This window comes from Saccostrea echinata, unplaced genomic scaffold (assembly GCF_033153115.1).
Source record: "Saccostrea echinata isolate AGI-Se365-2 ecotype Australia unplaced genomic scaffold, CSIRO_AGI_Sech_v1 ptg000060l, whole genome shotgun sequence".
NCBI lineage: Eukaryota > Metazoa > Mollusca > Bivalvia > Ostreida > Ostreidae > Saccostrea > Saccostrea echinata.
In genome coordinates this window covers 934,400-959,132 of record NW_026889809.1, presented here as the reverse complement: position 1 = coordinate 959,132, position 24,733 = coordinate 934,400, and the positions used below count along the sequence as shown (strand labels likewise).

At 33.0% G+C, this 24,733-nt stretch overlaps 2 protein-coding genes across 9 annotated transcripts in view; one reads left to right on the top strand and one right to left on the bottom strand.

Moving 5' to 3' along the window:
- Window positions 1-24,733, top strand: part of LOC133175071 (succinyl-CoA:3-ketoacid coenzyme A transferase 1, mitochondrial-like) — an 86,459-nt gene that overhangs the window by 22,223 nt on the left and 39,503 nt on the right. For 2 of the 8 annotated variants that reach the window (XM_061310190.1, XM_061310191.1), the window contains exons 6-14: window positions 13,687-13,793; window positions 15,192-15,360; window positions 16,984-17,098; window positions 17,292-17,386; window positions 17,581-17,702; window positions 19,170-19,245; window positions 19,461-19,550; window positions 19,655-19,735; window positions 19,849-19,950. The exons of 1 other annotated variant lie outside the window; for it this stretch is intronic. In XM_061310190.1, the coding sequence (XP_061166174.1) occupies window positions 13,687-13,793; window positions 15,192-15,360; window positions 16,984-17,098; window positions 17,292-17,386; window positions 17,581-17,702; window positions 19,170-19,245; window positions 19,461-19,550; window positions 19,655-19,735; window positions 19,849-19,950 (957 nt within the window). Of the gene's footprint in view, window positions 1-13,686; window positions 13,794-15,191; window positions 15,361-16,983; window positions 17,099-17,291; window positions 17,387-17,580; window positions 17,703-19,169; window positions 19,246-19,460; window positions 19,551-19,654; window positions 19,736-19,848; window positions 19,951-20,461; window positions 21,713-24,733 lie in introns of those variants that run through there. 5 more of the 8 variants (XM_061310187.1, XM_061310195.1, XM_061310193.1 and 2 more) reach the window with 5 other exon arrangements.
- Window positions 1,537-8,914, bottom strand: LOC133175069 (uncharacterized). Its single transcript, XM_061310185.1, has 2 exons — window positions 8,824-8,914; window positions 1,537-3,981 (listed from the first exon to the last, which is right to left on the bottom strand). The coding sequence occupies exons 1-2, from the start codon at window positions 8,847-8,849 to the stop codon at window positions 1,974-1,976; spliced, it is 2,034 nt and encodes a 677-aa protein (XP_061166169.1). The 5' UTR covers window positions 8,850-8,914; the 3' UTR covers window positions 1,537-1,973.

Sequence of the window (24,733 nt, the reverse complement as noted above, 5' to 3'; positions counted from 1 at the left end):
GGTAGGTTTCTGTATACCAGTGTGTCTGCCTTGTGTTACTGTACCATTATGTGGTGGCTTTTGAGAGTTTGTTACCACCTTAGTTTTGTTGCCTTGGTAGGTTTCTGTATACCAGTGTGTCTGCCCTGTGTTACTTTACCATTATGTGGTGGCTTTTGAGAGTTTGTTACCACCTTAGTTTTGCTGCCTTGGTAGGTTTCTGTATACCAGTGTGTCTGCCCTGTGTTACTTTACCATTATGTGGTGGCTTTTGAGAGTTTGTTACCACCTTAGTTTTGCTGCCTTGGTAGGTTTCTGTATACCAGTGTGTCTGCCTTGTGTTACTGTACCATTATGTGGCGGCTTTTGAGAGTTTGTTACCACCTTAGTTTTGTTGCCTTAGTAGGTTTCTGTATACCAGTGTGTCTACCCTGTGTTATTGTACCATTATGTGGTGGCTTTTGAGAGTTTGTTACCACCTTAGTTTTGTTGCCTTGGTAGGTTTCTGTATACCAGTGTGTCTACCCTGTGTTATTGTACCATTATGTGGTGGCTTTTGAGAGTTTGTTACCACCTTAGTTTTGTTGCCTTGGTAGGTTTCTGTATACCAATGTGTCTGCCTTGTGTTACTTTACCATTATGTGGTGGCTTTTGAGAGTTTCTTACCACCTTAGTTTTGTTGCCTTGGTAGGTCTCTGAACATTGGTGATTACCATACTTGTGTTGGTTTAGCCATTTGTTTATAGTTTGTTACCTGGCATTAGTCTAAGTGCCCCCTCTCCAAATCTGAAGACTCCAGATGTTACTAGTGATATTGGCAGAGAACAACAGCTTTCTGTGCACTTTAATCGATTGAGAAATTTTTAATCCGTTAATGTGCACAATCAATAACTAAAATCTGTTACATGAAATCGGATTGATTTTTGTTCAGGAAATGTTTTTTTAATTATGAAACTTGAACTACTGTTATCAAAATTAGGATTTAAAAGACTTTCTTTACTGATTCAGAAACAAAAGATTGAAGAAAAACCATTGGTAACCATTGTTGTTAACAAACTCCAATAAATTTTATTGGAGAAAAAAAGATACATGTTGCTGGTGTTTTGGTTATAGTTTATTAAAAGTTTGATCATGCAGTTTATGAATCAGATGAGTAAATCATCTATATATTTCATGGAATAAGTATAGATATCGAGCATCAAATTAATTTTATGTAAAAGCAGAAAATGGCTTATGAAATGGAAATTATGCCTTAGTTTGGTGCACATTTTGAGTCTCTAAATTTTCTAACAATAGTGCATAATGAAAGGTAAAGAAGGCATAGAGCGAGGGTTTACTGGAACAGACTTCTGACCTTGTCTGACCTGTTCTAGTTATTTAATGGCTCTGATTTTAATAATAATATTTCTCATCCCATGGATTCTCTTTTTCCAACATTGGAAATTAAACTTAAATTATCTGCCTTGCTGACTGATGAAAAAGGTGAACTTAGTGAAAATTATTCCCATATTTCCGTAAGCAAATTCTCCTTAAAAGTAACTTTGAAATTCATTCATAAAAATTATAAATTCATTTATTTCCAAATTATAGACAATAGGATTAAAGTTGGACATAAATTTGGGTCATTATATTTTAAAGCCCAGATTTGTATACAGGGGAAAAAATTCATCAGATCTCCATAACATCAAAGCCACATTTAACAATGATATTACAGCATCTCCAAGTTTTGTGGATCATGATTGCTTTCTTAACGTGGGAACACAATATGAGACCAACCATTTTCATGGGAATGAAGTGGGGTTAAACACTCATACATATCCCCTGGAGAACAGCAGGGCCAATGTGACTCCGGTGAGCATTGATACCCATGGACCTCTTGTTTGAAATCAAAGGATCAGTCAGAGACTATAAAATGAGACATTTATACAAGGATGTAAACCCTATCTAGTGAACTTTTATAAATCTTTGGCATTTATTTTACTAATTAAGTAATATTATGGAAGGAACTCTCCCTGATCTATTCTCATTTGCACAGCTGCTTGTATTTTGTTGAATGGTATTTGTCTGAGAGATTGTTGGTATGAGTATAAAGCAGCCTGGAGGTTCCCTGTCATCTGTTGACAGATCCCCAGAATCTGCCATGATATGTCTCTGTAATGTAAAGGTATAAGTTGTCCCTGATCAATGTGAAGTAATGTCTGTAGATCATCTGGAGCTGTTTGTGCTCCCATTGTGTCTACATGTCTGTAGCACAAGATCTCTAGCATATATAACAGTGTAAAAGGTGGGACATGTAATCCAGGCCAGCCATTCTGTAGAGCAGACTGTTGTTCTGGTATCAATTCACTGATGTAATGGATTCTAGTGTAAAGTATGATATCCCCTGATACAGCCTGTCTCATCTTTGTTGACCAGAACTGTCCCCCTACAGCATCAGTATACATCTCTGTATTTACATTATACCTATACATCACATATGGCTGTGCTAACTTGACCTTGATCATCTCTATGATAGATAAAGCTTCCATGTATCTAAGTGTCTTGTAATAATACATGGCTATATACAGCATGTCAGTAATACAACCAAATTTGGCTGCTAATTTCAGCATGTGACAGGAGATTTTGTCAGCTCTATACCTCTGTTTATTTTTATATGTGTAAGTTTCCATGTGTAATATAAAAGCAATGCTCTGAAGGACATCAGCTGTAAGTTTCTGTAGCATAATTGCTTGATACTGTGTCAGGAGAGGTAAACCTATCATCTGTTCTATTGTATGTAGATATCTCGTACAACTTTGTATGTTCAAATTGTATAATGTGTTATAGTAGTGTATTTCTCTATATAGATTTATATCAAACTCAGCCTCAGAAATCAGAGTATGTTCATCTGTACAGATGGAGAGTCTGGGATTATAAAGGACATTTATAATATAAGCCCTAATGGAGGGACTGTGTAGCAGGAATGTTATACCCTTCTCATACAACCCATACAATCTAATAAATAGTTGATGTTGTTTGTCGCCATGAATTTTAGTAAGAAACATGTTGTTATCTGGTATGAAAAAGTTAGGACAGACCCCCTCATACACCCATTTAAGGATGACTTTAAAACAGACCCAGAAACCCCCCAGGAGATTTTGTGGACACCAGTGAGGTATTGTATTTTGTTGAATCACCCAGAAAACTGCTGTCTTCATGTGATAAGAACACAGTAATTTATCATTATCACCTACTCCATTGTTAATTACTTCTGTTAAGAACAACTTAAGTAAGCCATAAGTTAAGAATTGACAGTAATTCATTTCATATACTAGTTTTTGTTCTGCCAAAGAGAAAGAAATTCTCCATTCATGGTCTTCATGACTTCCTAGCTTATGTCCAATTGCTACAAAGTGACATCCATTTTTTACTATATCATCAACAACATGAGGCTGGGGCCATGAGTGACATCTGTCTATCCATGAGGAGGCAGATGGAGGCCAAAAGTCACAAATAAAACAGTGGGCAGAATCATATTCTGTTGTTCCAATTGTTCCACTGGCACAGGGTCCATGTGGAGTGGAGTCAAAACACATGATCTGTCTTAATTTAGAACTAGATATATAATTTCTGTTATTTATTCTAATAGAAGCTCTCTGAATGTCTCTGTTCCTGCTTGGTGAGAGTAAATATAACAAAGTGAATCCTGGTGGACTATCAGAACAGTCACAGAGGATCAGTGTATGTCTGTGTGTGTTGTAACACTGAGACTGAGATAATTCCCAGATCACACGGTGATTATTTAACCAGGACATATAGTCTATATCTGATCCCTCCAGTCTGAATCCTTCTCTTTGACTTCCACTCAACATCGCTCTGTACTCATCACTTGTTTTCACTTGAATTTCCACCATATCCTTGATGTCCATCACATCTCTCCTCATGGCCACCAGTTGTGAGGTCCCCACTTTATGACACATTCCCACAAACACTGACTCTGATATATGTTGTATGTCTGTCCCCCTGTTAAAAATTAAAGGATAATTTATATATATCTCGTATATATGTCACTCTGGTAAATCAGTATGTAATCATTAGGAAAAAATTATTTAATAGTTCTGCAAAAGAATTAAGCTTACACATGTAGATTCATAGAATGTTTAACAAGTATTTTACACCGGTAAGGCAATAATTATAAAGTTAATATAATTTATATATAGTACAGTATACCACTATTAAATTAAAAGTAATCATCATAGTTAAGTATGGCTGTGTATCACAAAGGGAACCAAGTACATGTATAACCAGCTATCACAACATTTCATAAAAATTTTACAGTATGTCAAGTTTTTACATATGCTGCTATTCCAATAATTATTCTTTGATTTTAAGGAAGCTTTAAACACTAATGAAACATTCCTTTTGGATATCGAGAAAAATATTTTACAAAAAGATGCACATATTAAGCATATGCAGATCATTTTCAACATGGGGTACCTACCTTATTTTTCCAGTAAAAAGGTTCAAAGGCAATGGACTATTTGTGAACAGAAATCACTGTTGTTTACATACATTTGGAAAGTTAATGGAAATAGTGTATTTTAATGCGACTGTTTTGTAAAATACCTTTTTACTGGATAATAATAAACTGAAGTTTGAGGCAGTCAAACAAGCATTAACAGGAATGAAAACTTTTGATTATGATGTCATAATAGAATGACACAAAACACAATGCTTTGTGATATGTTAGAAAACTCGACAAAATAAGATGTAAATATCAAACAAAATGCATATATTGCATTAAAAAGGGAATAAATATCTTTGGACCATTAATGTGGATTTAAGAGTTGCAAACTTTCATTTTACCAGCTCCGCTTACATGTCGCAAATAAATTCTGTTTACACGAGTGTTGAGAAATTGGACGATTTTTAGTAACCGGGTACTCGCTTACTTTTCTGATTGAGTAACAGGTTACTTGGATGGTTTTTATTTAGCCTCAAAATATCCCTATACTTAATAGTAACTATTTGTATATGTAACTTTGTTACCATTTCCATATTTATCTCATCATTATATACTGGTATATGTGAAACATAAATACACTGCTTACGAACTTTATTCTTATAATTACAACGCAAAATATTAAATAGTTTTAAAATATTTTTTCTTGAACATCCCTAATAGTTTTCTGTTTTGCGGGATGTCTTTTAATCACTTGATTCAGAGTAAACTTTTAATCTTAGGTAGTTTAGCATAGTGGATTTTGATTGAATCATTCTTTTAAAATACATGTGTATTTTGATGCACGTGTTGATATCCTCTTTAATCTTGTATGCTGTGGACTAGCACAAATTTATAAGAGGTAATTATAATGAACTCAAGCCTCCAAAACTTGTATAACCCGGCCTTGGCAAACAAAGCCTCCAATTAAATAATTTGTGAAATACTTATCAAAGCAAATCGGTTATATTTGTAAAACACTAGGTCGAGTTGTTACATAACGGTAAATAAAATGTGGAAACTTATTAACAAAATTACATTTTTTCCTTCTGATTGATTGTATGTTGTTTTACGTCCCATTCGGTGAAGGGCTTCAAATTTTGACCTTTACTCGGCACTCAGGGCCAGTGAGCAGTGAGGGATCTTTATCGTGCCTACGCCTACCGTGACATGGGGCCTCGGTTTTTAAGGTCTCATCAGAAGGACCCGCAACTTTCACTTCAAAGTGCCGAGCGCATGGTGAAGGAACAGTTGCTTCCCATTTTTTATCGACTTAGGTCAGTCGCGGCCGAGATTCGAACTCACAACTTCCCGATCACGGAGCGAGCACTCTACCTACTGAGCTACCTTGAACAGTTTTTTCCTTCTGATTAAACAGAATAAATTAAAATATAAATTTTATATATACGAGTAACCTTGTAGCAGTTTTACTAACTGATAATTGCATTGTTCGAGGGTTAACCAGTTAACCGGGTACTCGTTGACAACACTAGTTCACACCATTAAATCTCATTAGGGTCTTCAGAGCTTCCACTTCGGAAGACCCTTCTGTTGTTCTTCTCTTTCTTATTATTTTTGTCTAGTGATTTCTCCGAGATTTTTTGCATGATTCTTATGAGACTTTCAGGATAAATATATTATCTTTAAGCCTTAAACGGTTTTTCAATTTTTAGCTCACATGAGCTGAAAGCTTAAGTGGGCTTTTCAGATCACCTGTTGTCCATCATCCATCCGTCTGCCTGTCTGTCCGTCTGTCTGTAAGCTTTTCCACATTTGAACTTCTTCTTAAGAACCACTGGCCCAACTTTAACCAAAGTTAGTACAAATCATCCTTGAGTGAAGGATAGTTTAAAATTGTTAAAATAAAAGGCCAAGCCCCATTGCAAAGGGGGATAATCAAGAAAAGACAGCAATAGGGTAGGGTCATTAAAAATACATAATTTTATGATTTATGGTAGGGCAGATTTATCCAAAGTGCTAACATTTGCAGTCTTGTAGGACCATATTCGCAAAGAAACATCTGATTAGATTGAACAACAAACATCACTCCTGAATCACTGATAAAGGATGTGCAAGATAATAGATTGTGAAAGCCAAACAATAGGCTTTTATTAGTGTAAACTAGTTGTTTAGGATAAGTACCTGAAAATGGTATATAATTTTGCTTTGAGGCTTCTAAATTTCTACATTTATGTCCCCCCATCAAATGTGCAAATATTTTACTGTGGCATTACTGTTGTGCTGAAATTTTTTTTAACTGGAGGCCACAACATTCAAAGAACCATGGAGAACCCCACTCATTTACAAACCCACCTCTCAACACTGGACCAGAAAATAATGAATCTCCCATGGCCTTTAGTTTTGAGTGTAGGTCTAAATTTGAAGCCCTATACCAGTTTATGGTGATTTTTTTTTTAATATGAGTGAAAAATTCTTGAATGGAGGTAAAATAACATACAATCAACTGATAAATCGATCTAAGGAACAGAAGAGTCATGATGGGTAATTTTAATACAGTATCATATCTGATGGTAGTTCAGATTCAAGTTTGTACAAATCCTCGTCCCTGGAGGTTATAAGTTGAACCACATTTTGGACCAGTAGACCTTTTCACTAAAAGTCTCAAGTTTATTTTAAAGATTTAAAAAAAAAAATCCGTAAGTTCTTTTCAGGAATGCATTTGTAGCAGATGGAAGAAGAATTTTACTTAAATCAAACTTCTTCCATTTCAATGATTTTAATACGCATTATAAACCTTGAAAAAAATAAAAATAAAGCAATGTTTTGATCTCTTGAAGAAGAAACAAACACTACCTTTTTAGCTCATCTGAGCTGAAAGCTCAAGTGAGCTTTTCTGATCACATTTTGTCAGTAGTCCGTCTAGCTGTCTGTCTGTCTGTCTGTAAACTTTTCACATTTTCGAATTCTTCTCCAGAACCACTGGGCCAATTTCAACCATACTTGCCACAAAGCATCCTTGGGTGAAGGGGGTTTAAGTTTGTTCAAATGAAGGGCCAAGCCCTCTTCCAAGGGGAGGTAATTAAGAATTGGTGAAAATTTGGTGTCATCTTTTAAAAATCTTCTTCTCAAGAACCATTGGGCCAGAAAAATTGAATCTTATGTGATATCTTCATTACATAGTGTAGATTCAAATTTGTTCAAACCATGATCCCCGGGGGTAGTGTGGGGCCACAATGAGGGATCAAAGTTTTACATAGGAATATATAGGAAAATTCTTTAAAAAAATTTTCTCAAGAACAGCAAAGCCACAATTAGTCATATTGATATGGAATCATCCTCAGGTAGTGTAGATTAAAGTTTAATCAGATCATGACCCCCGGGTCATGTGGGGCCACAATGGGGGATCAAAGTTTTACATAGGAATATATAGGAAAATTCTTTAAAAATATCTTCTCAAGGACAACAAAGCCACAATTAGTCATATTGATATGGAATTATCCTTAGGTAGTGTAGATTCAAGTGTGTTGAAATCATGACTCATAGGGGGTAGGGTGGAGCCACAATAAGGGATCAAAGTTTTACATAGGAATATATAGGAAAATTCTTTAAAAAATCTTTTTTTCAAGAACAACAAAGCCACAATTAGTCATATTGATATGGAATCATCCCCAGATAGTGTAGATTTAAGTTTAATAAAAATCATGACCCCCCGGTGGTAGGGTAGGGCCACAATGGGGGATCAAAGTTTCACATAGGAATATATAGGAAAATTCTTTAAAAAATCTTCTTCTCAAGAACAACAAAGCCACAATTAGTCATATTGATATGGAATCATCCTCAGGTAGAGTAGATTCAAGTTTGTTGAAATCATGACCCCTGGGGGTAGGGTGAGGCCTCAATGAGGATCAAAGTTTTACATAGGAATACATAGGAAAAATCTCTAAAAATCTTTTCAAGAACAGGACAGCCATGATTAGTCATATTGATATTGAAGCAGCCCCAAGTATTGTAGATTCAAGTTTGTTCAAGGTATCCTCCAGTAATAGAGTGGGGCCATAAGGGGATCAAAGTTTAACAAAAGAATATATATATATATATATATATATATATATATATATATAGATATATAGATATATATATAGATATATATATATATATATATATATATATATATATATATATATAGGAAATATCTTTAAAAATCTTCTTCTCAAGAACAACAAAGCCATGATTAGTCATATTGATATGGAAGCATCCTCAGGTAGTGTAGATTCATGTTTGTTCAAATTACTTAACAGGTATCATTCATTCTCAGGTTATCATTAATTTTTCAAAAACTTTCAAGAAACTGATTGAGATAATGTAGGAATTTTTTACATGTATATTTCTTCATTAAAACTTACATATGTGAACTTCTAATGGAGTCCATGTTGAAAGATAAGATCTGAAAAGTTTCAGGTGCTATAAATAGTAAAGAAAAATCCACCTACTTTCATTTTGATTTATATTACCTTGTTGTGTCATTCAAGATATATTTGATAGTACGGCATTTATGAAAGCAAAATTTTAAAAAATATATTTCAATGAACAAAAATATGTAAGAAATACATGTTATATTTTGTTTGTGGTCTACAACATACTGTCAAAATTTTCATTGAATTAAAAACATAAGAAATGATTCAGTGAAGTACCCTGGGTTAATGGTTGTAGATTAAGACTGTTTATTTGGTAAAGGAAATTTATTCAATGGTGGATTTTGAAGGGGGTGCCCTCATTTTTTTGAAATTTCAGAAGATAAGGTTATCTGTGTAAATATAAAGGGTAAAATTTTCACGATGAAATTTGAAGACGACAAACCGTGATCATTCTTGGAAGTCCATTAAACAATACAAATAATGAGCAGAGTGCACACAGACCTCCAAAAGAGGTTTGATCAGGTGCCAGTGAGAAATGAATCCCCTGTCTACCAGACAGACCTGCAATGTACTCCCTGTCATGATATTGCAAATGGAAAAACCCATAGACATTTCAGTTTGAAAATAATGGTCTAACAATTTGTTCTATGAAAAATGTTGGTCAACATTCGATGACAGATTGTATTTGCAAACAAAGTCATTGTATCAACCATAGACTTTTGCAAAATGTTGACTTTAAATGAGATTGTTGATATTCTTGCATCATCAACTTGTATGTCTAGAGCCTGGAATATGTAGATCATTCTCTTATTTAATGTAAATCACTTTTTATTCGTGAGAACTTTATTTTCACGTAATTACGTGAGACAGTGTGCTCGTGAAAATTTCATTCTCGCATATAGTAGTATTTAGGCCATACCAATTTCTAATATAGTTCGTCGGATTCGCCGCTTCTATTTACAACAAATCCAAATTATAATATTATAAAAAAAAAATCCGCGCGCGCGTCCAAAAATATCCGTATACAATTTTTTTTTCGACTTTTTACACAAAACGCACAAAAGACTTGGAAACTTGTTTGACAGAAGCGCGGGATTTAGAATGTTTGTAACAGTTTGTGAAGTTTTGCACGATGCCTGTGTAACTGTTCGTATGTACCAGGGGTGAGCAATTAGCATCTCCCGACGCCCGGGGCTACCATTTTTGCGGGTCGGGCTAGTGGTTTTCTGCAAGGAGGAAGCCCGTCGGGCTAGTGAAAAATTTAACTACACACGCAATACATGACAAGCACAATCGGTATTTTCACTCATTTTTTTGCTATAAAATTCCAAACCAGTTAAAATTTTCCAGACAACATGCTCCGACTGTCAATAAATCTCCATAGTCTTATTTGTTTTACAGTTCTATCTGACTATTTACTTCCAAAAACGATCTTTTTTTCCTAATCCGAATTTCCTCTATTCCTCCATTTATGGTAAATACATACAGATATCTCATTAAATTATTTACGATCACTCAATCAACTGAAAAATAAGTGTTTTGTGACTTACATAAAATATATTTCTAGTGTATTTAATGATTTAAGATGAAAACAAAATGAATTTAATTTCATTTTAAATGAGCTAGTGCAATGATCAGAAAAAGGAAAGATAATTTATTTAAATTCATTTTAATTTCCTTTCATAATAATTTATACATGATTTATATTGATAGTGAGAACTTTTAACTTTAATTTTAAAAAGAATGACCTCAGTACCCTGAATTTTTCAGCAATTAATTTCTTCTCAACATTAATTAGTATTTATTTTAATTTTTGCCCCTCTATTTGGGCTAGTAACTTTTTACTTGGGGCTAGTAACTTTGATTGACTTACTTGATTTTTTTTATTGCACACCCCTGTGTACTATAGTTAAAAACAATGGGTACAAAGTAGTTCCATACACAGCAATAGAAATGGAAGCATAGGAGACGTTTGAAGCTTTGTTTGATGAAACAATAAAGAGAATATCATCAACATATGAAAAATATACACAAGGTTAAGTAAATATTGACCATATTTGTTCAATAAAAATTAAAGAAAATTCAAGAAGCGATGCAATTGTGATTTTGAAACCTGACATGACCTTAACAATTTGCAAAGAATTAAACAGAAAATTTGTAGAAATGAAACTACGTCTAAATTGCAATGTTACGAGAAACAAAAGAAAGGCGCGTTTTCACATCTTATGAGTGCATAGAAAACGTTTTCTCTCCCAGAAAAAATAATAGGAAAAAGAGGAGAACTTAGAAAATTTTGCCACCTATATTAATTATATTCGCTCGCCTCATAATTTTGAAACCCGAAATGAAAAATAATATTTGTAAAATTATTTCGCTCGCTCGCCTCACTTTTTATTTTTGAAAATCCGAAGAACTATTTTACAAATTGGTGTGGCCTTATGATTATATAGAGCAATGACCAAAATTTTGTCTCGCTAATAACGAATAAATGACTATCTAGCAAAATAAAGGTGTCGCGAAAATGAAGTCATCTACAGTATCAAATCAACTAGAAGTCATAAAAAGTGATAATGGAATATGGGAAGTTTAAATGACATAAAAATTGAAGTCATCACAATTGTCATGAAATCTAGTTGTCAGTTGCCATCTGATCAGTGTCTTTTTCTTGTTAAACATCCAGATATGAAACAAATGTGTCATACGCTGTGCTATCTTTAAAAATATTTCATGTTGAAAGGGATACCTGTATATAGAATTAATGAAGGAATGAATATGGCCAGAAAAAATGAAATATATATGAAAGCTTAATTACATACCAGTAGTGTTGAAATCATCACCCCTGGGGGAATAGTGGTGCCAAAACAGGAGTTCAAATTTTTACATAGGAGTATATAGTGGAAATATATTTCTAAATCTTCGTCTTAAAAACTGCAAAGCCATGATTAATCATTAATATAAAAGCACCCTCAGTTAATGTAGATTCAAGTTTTGTTTAAAACTTGACCCCTGGAGATAGGTTGGGCCACATTAGGTGATCAAAGTTGGCTTATGAACAAAAAAGTAATTATTAGTCATATTGATATACAAGAATATAGATTCAAGTTTGTTCAGATTAGGTCCTGGATACAATAGGGGATCAAGGTTTTACAAGAGAGTAATTTGGGAGAAATCTTTTCAAAACTCACAAGACCATACTAAATTGTATTAAAAAGCAAAGCATATGTAATTTATTTATGAATTTATTTATTTATTTATTATAATTATTTTTTTATACAAATTTTGAACCCAGGGTTTAGGATTGGGCACAAAATTAGAGATCCAAATCCACATATTTCACATGAAAAAAATCTCCAGAACACTTGATTGAATGGATATTGAATATTGTACGGGTTCAACTTTCATTTAATCATCATTTTAAAAAAAGAAATTTGGTGGTGAAGAACAGCACGGGCAAAATGATTCAGATGAGAGTTAAGGCCCTTGGGCCTCTTAATAATTGTTTTTCTAAATAACTACATAATTTGCATATAAACTAGGCTTTCCTACTCAAAAACTTATATGATTTTTTTAATTCTTAAAATTTGTTGAAATATTTACAAATAGACAAATTTTAACAAAATAAGAGGATATATTGAGACCAGTTAGGCATCTTTACGTATGATGAGAGGATGGTTTAAATCAACGCATAATTTGATAATTGGTGTTGAAATGTAGCCTCTTTTTACTTTACCAATGGAGGTTATAAAATTATATTTTTAATTTTTGTAAACCTCGAAATTCCAGGGCTTTCCTTGACCCACACAAGGCCTTCACTAAACATACTTGGGCTGAAACCCCCACCTGCGAAAATATAATCTCTCCACAAAACAGAAATTCTGGTTCTCTTCATCCACTTTTCCTATGGAGGCTACCTATAGAGGAGATATTTACGCCTTCATGGTACCTGACTCGCCTTTGATGATGTTTGCTCTGCTCCCAATTTGTGTATTGTTTCAGTCGACTTTTGAGCTTGATTACTGTTCGCTTTTTGTCCATCAAGTATTTCATACCTAAAGGTGCAGGAATTTAATTCAAATTAATGCTTCCAAAATAAAATAAGAGCATGTACACAAAATGTAACTCAAAGCTTCAAATTGCTTGTAAAATATTTCTAGGAGGAATTTCTGCAAAAATTTATTTATCTTCTGTCCCTCTATCTATCTATCTATCTATCTATCTATCTATCTGTTCATTTGTCTATTCTGAATTTTAACTTTTACAAAACACTACCTGTGACCCATGGGCCTCTTGTTTTGTGTGGTTGCCAGAATCTATGATGTTCATAAATGACACTCTGAACAGAAGATTCTCTCCCAAGAGAAATTATGAACTTTTCATAAACAAAATGTAACTCAAAGATTCAAGTTGCTGGTGAAGTATTTTTAGTAAGGATTTCTGCAGAAATTTATTATGTACTGTCTCTCTGTCTATATGTCTATTTTCTTTCTATATCTGTTCATTTGTCTATTCTGAATGTTATCTTTACAAAACACTGCATGTGGCCCATGGGCCTCTTGTTTTGTGTGGGTGCCAGAATTTACGATATTAATGACTGACACTCTAAGCTGAAAATTCTCTCACTATAAAATTTTATGAAAATTTCATAAAACGTGGTTTATTTCAATAAATGAAAATAAGAAGATCGTTTACCAAAAGCTATACAAGCCATCTAAAATGCTAAAATAACAAAAGTAAATGCTACCAAGAAACAAACAATATTATCATTAAAACAATGTGCTCTTTCTCATCCTACTTTACAATGCTTTGAGTGTTAGGGTTGAGTACAATGATTTTATTTTTTATTTGTTCCAGGTAAGAGAATTCAGTGGATTTAAGTACATCATGGAGGAAGCCATCACAGGTGACTTTGCCCTGATCAAGGCACACAAGGCAGACAAAGTGGGAAACCTCACCTTCAGGTTAGTAGATCAAGGCACACAAGGCAGACAAAGTGGGAAACCTCACCTTCAGGTTAGTAGATCAAGGCACACAAGGTAGACAAAGTGGGAAACCTCACCTTTAGGTTAGATCAAGGCACACAAGGCAGACAAAGTGGGAAACCTCACCTTTAGGTTAGTAGATCAAGGCACACAAGGCCGACAAAGTGGGAAGCCTCACATTTAGGTAGTACATCAAGGCAGACAAGGCAGACAAAGTGGGAAACCTCACCTTTAGGTTAGTAGATCAAGGCACACAAGGCAGATAAATATAGAAACTTCACCTTTAGGTTAGTAGATCAAGGCACACAATCAAGGTGCACAAGGCAGACAAAGTGGGAAACCTCACCATTAGGTTAGTAGATCAAGACACACAATCAAGGCACACAAGGTAGACAAAGTGGGGAACCTCACCTTCAGGTTAGTAGATCAAGGCACACAAGGCAGACAAAGTGGGAAACCTCACCTTTAGGTTAGTACTTCAAGGCACACAAGGGAGACAAAGTGGGAAACCTCACCTTTAGGTTAGTAGATCAAGGCATACAGGGCAGACAAAGTGGGAAACCTCACCATTAGGTTAGTAGGTATACAAAGGCAACTCCACCTTAAATATATAGGTCAAGACACTAGACAGTATGTTAAGATACAATAATGGCAACTCCACCTTAAAGATAGGCCAAGACACTAGACAGTAGGACAAGTCACACAGAGGCACTACAAGTTTACAATAGGTCAAAACACTATACAACCCTATTTCATTTATGAAAGTATGCTTAAGGAGACGAACATTAGGGCAGTAGGTCAAGGCACACAAAATAGGCAGCCTTACCTTGTAGATTAGTTGAGTATAAAGCTAACAAAGAAAATAACACTCTCATGTGAGGTAACAATTTCAGGACATGAGGGGAAGACAAGTAAGGCAATGTCAACTTTATATCTGCTTTGATGATACAAGGCATTCAAACAATATGTTCTTGTTTTCTAGACAGAAGCAGACACGATCAGAAACTTCATCTAAGATGACAAGATATGAATTTCCATTGAACTTAACAAATATAGTTACTGATATACTGGGATAAAATTTGTTACCTCTTCTTAGAGTAGGTGAAAGTGAACAAGATGGGTATCCAGGACATGTCTTAAATAAATGCCATAAAGAAAAAAATATTCTCAACAATAAACAAGACACCTACTTTTATTTATGTCTTATTTCAAAGATGGAAACTCTGAAAATGAAAACAGATGAATTGATACCATTACTTAGTAGTGCCTTTTCCACTGGTAAGCTAGTGATATAAATGAACCTGTTTTTCTTGTTGAAAGGTTCTTAATTTGAAAGGTAGGGGAATGTGTTTAAGTAAGCTAATTTTTTTGTTTTAGAAAGACAGCTCGTAACTTTAATCCCCCGATGTGTAAGGCTGGGCGGATCACAATTGCAGAAGTGGAGGAGATCGTGGAAGTCGGAGAAATTCCACCAGAGGACGTCCACGTTCCACATGTGTACGTACAGAGAGTCATCAAAGGACCCAGCTACGAAAAAAGGATAGAGGTATAAATAAACAGTAAAGAGAGGATAGAGGTAAAAATAAACAGTAAAAAGAGGATAGAATTATAAATAAACTGTAAAAAGAATATAGAAGTATAAATAAACAGTAAAAAGAGGATAGAAGTATAAATAAACAGTAAAGAGAGGATAGAGGTAAAAATATACAGTAAAAGAGGATAGAGGTAAAAATATACAGTAAAAGAGGATAGAGGTAAAAATATACAGTAAAAAGAGGGTAGAGGTAAAAATAAACAGTAAAAAGAGGATATAGAGGTAAAAATAAACAGTAAAAATATGATAGAGGTAAAAATAAACAGTAAAAATATTGTAAAGGTAAAAATACACAGTAAAAATAGGACAGAGGTGAAAATAAACAGTAAAAAGAGGAAAGAGGTAAAAATAAACAGTGAAAAGAGAATAGACTCAGGTAAAAATAAACATTAGAAAGAGGAGAAAGGTAAAAATATACAGTAAAAAGAGGATAAAGGTAAAAATTAACAGTAAAAAGTGGATAGAGGTAAAATATACTGTAAAATGAGGATAAAGGTAAAAATTAACAGTAAAAAGTGGATAGAGGTTAAAATATACAGTAAAAAGTGGATAGAGGTTAAAATATACAGTAAAGAGAGGATAGAAATAAAAATAAACAGTATAAGGAGGATAGAGGTAAAAACTGTAAAATGAAGATAGAGATAAAAATAAACTGTAAAAAGAGGATAGAGGTAAAAATAAACAGTAAAAAGAGGATAGAAGTAAAAACAGTAAAAAGAGGATAGAGGTAAAAATAAACTGTAAAAAGAGGACAGAGGTAAAAATAAACAGTAAAAAGAGTAAAAAGATGATAGAGGCAAAATAAACAGGTAAAAGAGGATGGAGTTAATTTGTGTAAAATAAAAAGGATAGAAAAGGACAGATATACAGTAAATAGAGGTAATTTGTGTAAAATAATTTAATTCTGTTTGTATTCTAGCCTCTGATTAGTTAATATCCGAAAAGGAACACAGGTTAAATCTGTATAACCTGGGTTTTTTTTATGGGGACACACCCCCCTGCCAACCAGCTGAATCATCTGTATCCATACAATCCTCTCATTTCCAGTCCTCGGGATTCATGGAAAATGACACATTTAATAACTTTAACTTCAAACATTAACTCGATCTTACCACATGAAAACAACAACATGGCTGCTAGGCCTATGTTTCAGTTTCTAGATCCCCTAACTGCCGTTGCTACAGTTGTATTATTGAGCGGCATAATTTGAACTAATAAAAAGCAATGAAATTCTACATGCACAGTTGTTTAATGATATTAAAATTAAATTATAAGGAATAACTCTAATTCTTGGCCAAATTATTCGAGTATAACCTGGTTTGGGTCGGTTTATGCTTAGCACTTTACGATAAGAGTGTTTTACTGTGAAATCAAAACAAACGCAAAAACAGGTTACAATAATTATTGTAATAATTTACAATATGAGCCAAATTTATATACCCATTGAAGGGATTATCACATTTATGCACATTGAAGAAGTGCCTGTATACAATCTAAACGATATAAATTCTAAAGTAGAAATCCTCTGCTTGTAAATAAATATCCCCATTTCTAACTGAATTATCTTACTTACAGAGACTGACAACACGGACGGAAGGCAACGAGGAACCAGAGACTAATGACAAGGCTGCAGAAATGAGGAACAGAATCATAAAGCGGGCAGCACTGGAGTTCCATGATGGAATATATGGTAGAGAGAAAGTTAGATATGTAAAGATTACATTGATCACAGTATATGAAGAATCATTGAATAACAGAATAGCATGGGATGAAGCTGTTGATATGTTGTACAGTTTCAGCAAATCTTAATAATATGGGTTTATTCTGCCAAATAATTTTAGCTAATCTAAATGTTGTTTATATTTCTGGTCAAATAATTTCAGCCAATCTGGGTATTGGAATGCCAATGTTGGCCAGTAATTATATCCCGCCAGGAATGACCGTCCATCTACAGAGTGAAAATGGAATCATGGGATTGGTTAGTGTTTTAATTAACTTGATTATTGAAGATTATTGAAGATTTTAATCACAGTAAATAACAGTAACTATAAATTCGTATAGAATTTTAAACTGAGATAATTGTGGCTTAATATTGATTTCATATTGCATTACTTTACTGTCACATTGTTTAACCAAAGGAAATAATGTTTTGTTGTACATGTAACATTACAGGGTCCGTACCCATTACCTAGTGAGGTTGACCCAGATCTGATCAACGCAGGTAAACAGACCGTCACCAACATCCCAGGGAGCTCTTTTTTCTCCAGTGACGACTCCTTCGCTATGATTAGAGGGTTTGTTTATTATTTAACGACATTGGATCCTGATATTTAAAGTCTTAAACTTTTTTTGTCAAGTATATTTTTAGCTTGTACACACATAGCTTATTTAAAAATCAAAACAAAATATGGGGGTCAATATGCTTCTTTTGGCGCTACAGTACATTTAAAATGACCTTTTTGCACTGAATTTGTGTCTTAATCAAAAATAACATCTTCGACGTTTTCCCTCCAATATTTTTTATACAAATAAATCATGGGACAAAGTATGCTATTATTCTCTCTTAAAAAAGACACATTAAAATTGTGACAAAGAAAAATTTTCAAATTGCTTCGCATAATCAATTATTTGACCTTTCTGCACTCACAAAATGTCATTTTTCGGGCATTAAAAATTTAACAAGCAAGAAAAATATTTTAAAGTCTTAAACTTTTGCTGAATCTAAGTAGATTGATCAGAGTTATCTTATATATTCAGAAAAGAAAATCAAAAGAGGAGGACTATGATGTTATTTTTTAGATATTACTAAAAAACTGTAAATTTTGTGATAAAATTGGCTCAATTTTTTCCTGGAGTTTCAGAATATATTTTCTATATTTGTCACAATATGATGATAGAATTCACAAAAACTGATTTAATTAATATTTTAGAACCAGCATTAAACATTTCAATGCACAAAATAGCTCTGTGTGCAACCAGCATGGAAAAATAGGAATCTAAACTTAACAGTACTGTATATATTTCAAAAGGGAAAAAATGATCATTTTCTTCTAAAAAATCTTCCGCCACAAAATATAGTTCCTGGCTTAATCCTATTTGAATGGAATTTAATCGCGTTTTTTTCATTGGATATAGTATAATTTGCATTGTAGAATCCAGATTTAATGTTAGAACTTAAAAATAATGCAGAATTTTAGAAATAAAGCTCCAGACCAAAATCTGCTCAAAAGCTCAGGATCGAACGTCCTTAAATCAAGATCAGTGACCTTAAGATCAAGGTCTATACATTGAAAAGAGGTTTCATTCCTTATATATCATTGTTCAAAACCATTTTCAATTTACTTTTATTAAGCTGATTTCAATAAAAGTTATTCTGAAGTACACTTTGAGATAAATGCTACTAGAGTAATGATACGTTGGATAACACATTGTCTTAGAAAGTGAATAAATTTGAAAATTATTCTTAATTCCATCAATTTAATATGTTGATGTTTACATTTATTTTACTTTTAAATTTGATTTAGAAATAACGTTTAAAATAAATTTTAAATCGAATATCTAAACACGTTACATTATGTACTTTATTTCACTGGAATACTGTTTCTTTTTTCTTTGGTACAAAATGAGGGGAAAATATTTGATGACCTCACAGAGAATCCCTAAGGTGGAAGTTTTTTCTGAGATCTGTGAAAAGTTGTAAACCTTAAATTGAACAAAAAACTGAATTCTGCTGAATCATGCGACTAATATTGTTTTTGCAGAGGACACATAAACCTGACCATACTTGGGGCATTACAAGTTTCTCGTTATGGAGATCTGGCCAACTGGATGATTCCGGTAAGCTAGAGAGTGTGCATCAGGAAGTTAACTTTTAATTTGATAATCACTTTTCAAGACTCTATGTTCTCAGTTTGAAGAAAATTAATTTTTTGATTTAACCAGTTTCTCATATTATAATTCAATTCTGATGTGTAATCTGTGTGTTACAGACTTACTTAATGAACTGTTTGCCTTGTTTTACTAATCACTAATCTGTGATGCCTGGTTTTTAGGGCCGGTTGGTTAAGGGAATGGGCGGAGCTATGGATCTGGTGTCCAGTCACAAAACTAAGGTTATTGTAACCATGGAGCACCAGGACAAGGTTGTAAAATAGTCCGACTTGCATTTGCTAAATCAAAACCTTATAAATAAGTTTATAGTTTGATTAAATTTCAGTATAAGTTAATAAGTGTTTATATATTTCAGAAAGGAAACAGTAAGATAGTTATCAGCTGTGATCTGCCACTGACGGGTAAAAACTGTGTGGATATGATCATCACAGACAAGGTAGGGTAAACACTGATGTAGTCAATGTAAATCTGTAACCAGAGATACTGTGTTAAAAAGTGAGAGATCATCATTATTGTAGTTGTGTATGATAATAATAATATATATTTCAGTGTGTGTTTGACGTGGACATGGAGAAGGGACTGATTTTAACGGAGATTGCAGAAAACGAAGATGTAGCCAGCATTGTTGGTGCCACCAACTGTGAATTTGTGGTATGTGCTTTACAAGTGTACTACTACTGCATAATGACTGATTTTTTGTAGTTTTGCATTGTGATCTTTATAAAAAAAATTAATTGCAAAATAGGACATTAGATATAGGACAAATTAAAAAATATTTATGCTTAGCACATTAAACATACAACCAAAGAGATAAACAAGATTTCAAAAGCAAATTGATATTTAATTTTTTACTCTGAAGTATCAAATTAACATTTTAAACAACAGATACTGCCATCAGTATAACATACATGTAGTACTAGTCCTTCATGATTAGTGAAGCATTCATATAAATAATTTATATTTATACAGGATTTTTAATTGCTAAAATTTGCTATGCTTAAAAAAGTTTATAAATTGAAGAATTGAATTACAGTCTTGTGATAAACATCAGAGCATGTCCTGGAAGACTTCACTGGAGTCTGAAATGGATTATTTCTGTAACCTGAACTATGTCATGTCTTGAGAAGTACATATAATTCTATAAACCTTTGCCTTTTAACAGGTTGCCCCCGATGTTAAAGTAATGGGACAGATTCAGACATAGATTATGGGGAGATAACTCACTGCTGGTCTTGTCAATGCCTGCGTCTGACTTCTATGTGATGTGTAGACTTATAATGTGTGTCTGACTTCTATGTGATGTGTAGACTTATAATATGTGTTTGACTTCTATGTGATGTGTAGACTTATAATGTGTGTCTGACTTCTATGTGATGTGTAGACTTATAATGTGTGTCTGACTTCTATGTGATGTGTAGACTTATAATGTGTGTTTGACTTCTATGTGATGTGTAGACTTATGATGTGTGTGTGTCTGACTTCTATGTGATGTGTAGACTTATGATGTGTGTGTTTGACTTCTATGTGATGTGTAGACTTATGATGTGTGTGTTTGACTTCTATGTGATGTGTAGACTTATAATGTGTGTGTCTGACTTCTATGTGATGTGTAGACATATAAACATATTGTCATGATGAGAGGGATAGACCTAAACACTGGTGTATAGGTCAAAACACTCAAGTCTTTGTGATCTGAGCCTAATCTCTTATGGAATAATTGTGAGAGAATATGTTCCTTTATGACATTGTATTGTGGGGATAAACCCAGATCATCCACTTGTCAAAAGTTATGTTCCACATAAGAAGACTAAATATTACTTTGTGGAGCATTATTTTATGTACAGTCTATATTAATGCATAATTAATAATTTTATGACTTTTCCATGCTTTTCGCAAAAAAAAAAATCTAATTGAACAACCTTAAGAACATTGTTATATTTGTCATTTGATGAAGGATATAAATCATATCATATATAAGAAACATAATCTGTACCAATTAAAAAAGAATTTAAAGATAATTTTAAATTTTTCATATAAATTAAATATCAACACTATTTTAAAATAATTTAGATTGCCAAATAATTATAGAACTATCCAGATTTCTGTAGAGTTTTTATTGAAGCAGATCATGTACTTTACATATAGAGTCTTGGTTGCCTCTCTGACACATTACCTTTTTCCCAAAAAAATAACAGAGTCCTTAGGCCTTATATTAAGCATATTGATACATGAGGTAGGGGATATTGAAATTTTCTTTTTATATCAAGGTTTGAGATGTGTACAACTAACACATATGCAACTGACTATTTATATCTGAGGGCATTTAAATCATGTACCCAATGTTTCTATTGATGATGTTTGTATGAATTCTGAAATATTTGTTTTGTTTCAGAATAAAAGTGATGTTTTTGTACTATTTCTGTTTTGGTTTTTAACACATAGGTTTATAAATTGGAGATGATCAAAGATTATTAATGTTCATCACACTTGTATTTAGAAAGTTGCTGTTCAGATGACAAAATGATATAATAAAATTTTTAAAAAAAGTAAGTTTTATTTTCAAAAACTTCACTATACAACTAGACTCTGAAGGCAAAAGACGTGTGTAAAGAATGTGTACAGCAAGGTGACAAGACAGGGATTTTACCCACTTATATTGATATAAAGACAAATACTGTGTAGTTGTGTATAATGTCCTTGTACAGTCACTGCAATACTACTACACAGAATGACACAGAGTGAGATATAGAGTTTTACAGTACTTTCCATTTATACAGTTACACAATACTATACAGTTATACAGTAATACACAGTTGTACAGTTATACAGTACTCTACATTTATATAATTATACAGTACTACACAGTTATACAATTATACAAAACAGTTATACAATTATACAGTACTATACAGTTATACAGTACTACACAGTTATGCAGAACTATTGATTTTGTTTTCAATACTATGTGTTGATCTATCTGTATAACTTATAGTATAACTTGTCACTACACACACCAGGATAATCACAACAGGAAACAAGATACTGGCATGAGTACAATGAGTTAATTCTGATAAATAAGGTTATGCTATGTCTGACCCCTGTATAAACGACCAGTCAGCAGATGGTTTATAGTAATATACCAGATTATTTTACACAAGTTGCTCTCCTTGAATCTGGGCTCTGATAAAAATACTAAGTATGTGTTAAATAGATATCATTTATCTTGAAACATGTAATCTGAATATTTCATTATAATATATGAATTTTTTATGGCTAAAGCTGTAATTATAAATGGTCTTGAAATGTTGATTTTGGCAACAATTATTTATTGCTTGTAGCCTTGACTGTTGATCAAAAAGAGTTCATTCATTCATATCATCCAGGAAGCACTCCATTGATGCTCTGTAATATCTTTGAAATAAGTTTAATACAAGTTTGGATAACCCAGCACATTAATATATAAGGTATCTAAAATCACTGTTATCAATCAGATAGAAAGAAATACAAAATTAAGTTTTAGATTGAACACATAAAATGACTTAAATGTTAATAGTTGTCTTTGTAAAACACGCCATTTGTTCCAACTGTGGCTGAGTCCGCCTATTCTGAGGAGGGCAAGCGTGACATGTCCTAACAGCGAAATGTGCTAGGAGCTTCTTGTCTAGCATTCTTGGAGCATGAATAAACTGTCCTTTCCCATAGCATCTGATTTAGCCTTTCTGTGACCTTGAGAGTCAGATTCATGAGTTCAACATGTTGTTAAAGAGATGCACGGACTGTTACAAGATCAGGGTAAAATGATACATAATATTGAGAAACACGTAGAACTAGCAGTGGAAGACGTCCAGAGTGGGACTCAACAGCTAGAGGAGGCAAAACAAAAAAAAAATCAGTGTGCTGCGAGGAAGAAAAAAATATCTGCTTCTCCATCTTACCTACTGTCGTTGTAATTGTCGTTATAATAATTGTTGTGTCGATGACGAATAGTGATTCAGAGTGAAAAAGTTAGAGAGTGTTATATGTAGAACAACTGGAAATCGTAATGAGCACTGAACTACACATACATGTACATTTATCATAAAGAGTCATTTAACGTCCATTATACAGGCATTTAAAAAATGGATTTCCAGAAGACGAAATGCTACAATAAAATTTTTATTAAAAAAATTTTATTTCCAAAAACTTCATTACAAGTAAAAACCCTGAGGGCTAAAGTCCTGTGTAAAGAATGTTTATAGTACAAGATGACAAGATAGGAATGTGGGATTTTACCCATTTATATTTATATGAAGACAAATACTGTGTGTAGGTCCTTGTATTAGCCAACACAATACCACACAGTATAATTGTCATTTATACAGTATAATACAGTTATACAATTAACACAGTTATACAGTACAACACAGTTATATAATTATACAGTACTACACAGTTAACAGTTATTCAATTATACAGTACTACACAGTTATACAATTATACAGTACTACACAGATATACAATTATACAGAACTACACAGTTATACAATTATACAGTACTACACAGTTATACAATTATACAGTACTACACAGTTATACAATTATACAGTACTACACAGTTATACAATTATACAGTACTACACATTTATACAGCTATATACAGTACTATTGATTTTATCTTCAATACTATCTACTGTGTGTTGATCTTTCAGTATAACTTATAGTCTCTACATCACAACAGGAAACAAAATAATGACATGGGTACAGTGAGTTTATTCTGATAGAGTGAGAAGGTTGTACTAGATCTGACTCCTGTATAACTGTTAATCAGCAGATCCTCTATAGTAAAGTACTGGGTATATTTTACACAAGTTGCTGTTCTTGATTCTTGGTTCTGATGAAAATACTCAGTATGTGTTGTTAAATAGATTTTATTTATTGTCAAACATGTAATCCAAAATGCTTCATGGTAATTTTATATGTGAATTTCTAATGGCTGAAGCTGTAAAAATATATGGTCTGGATCTATTGATTTTGGCAACAGTTATTTATTCCTTGAAGCCTTGATTTTTTAATCAAAAGGAGGTCATTCTTTCATATTATCCAAGAAACACTGATGCAAAAACAGATGCTGGGAATTCATACTATCTTTCAAATAAGATTAATTCAATCTTGGATATACCAGTACATTAATACATTAGATATTGAAAACCATAATCAATCAACATGAACAAGTACAAAATTATATTTAAGATTGATCGAGTAAAATAACTTGAAGATTAAAGTCAGTTAAAGAGCTATCACAGCTCATGTTTATCTGTTATACTGTATAAAATATACCGCAAGCTTGCCGACTAAAAGTAAAATTTACTTGACTTGAAGGTTAAGTTAATTGTCTTTTCATACAAATTGTTAGACCATTATTTTCTCGCTGAATTGGCTACAGATCTTTTCATTT

Bases quoted from the DNA above. Each gene is read 5' to 3' on its own strand.
- LOC133175069 (XM_061310185.1), bottom strand. From the start codon at position 8,849: ATGGACTCCATTAGAAGTTCACATAT. The intron at 3,982-8,823 runs GTAAGTTTTAAT...AATTTTTAACAG, and splicing joins TCCATTAGAAGTTCACATAT to GGGGACAGACATACAACATA.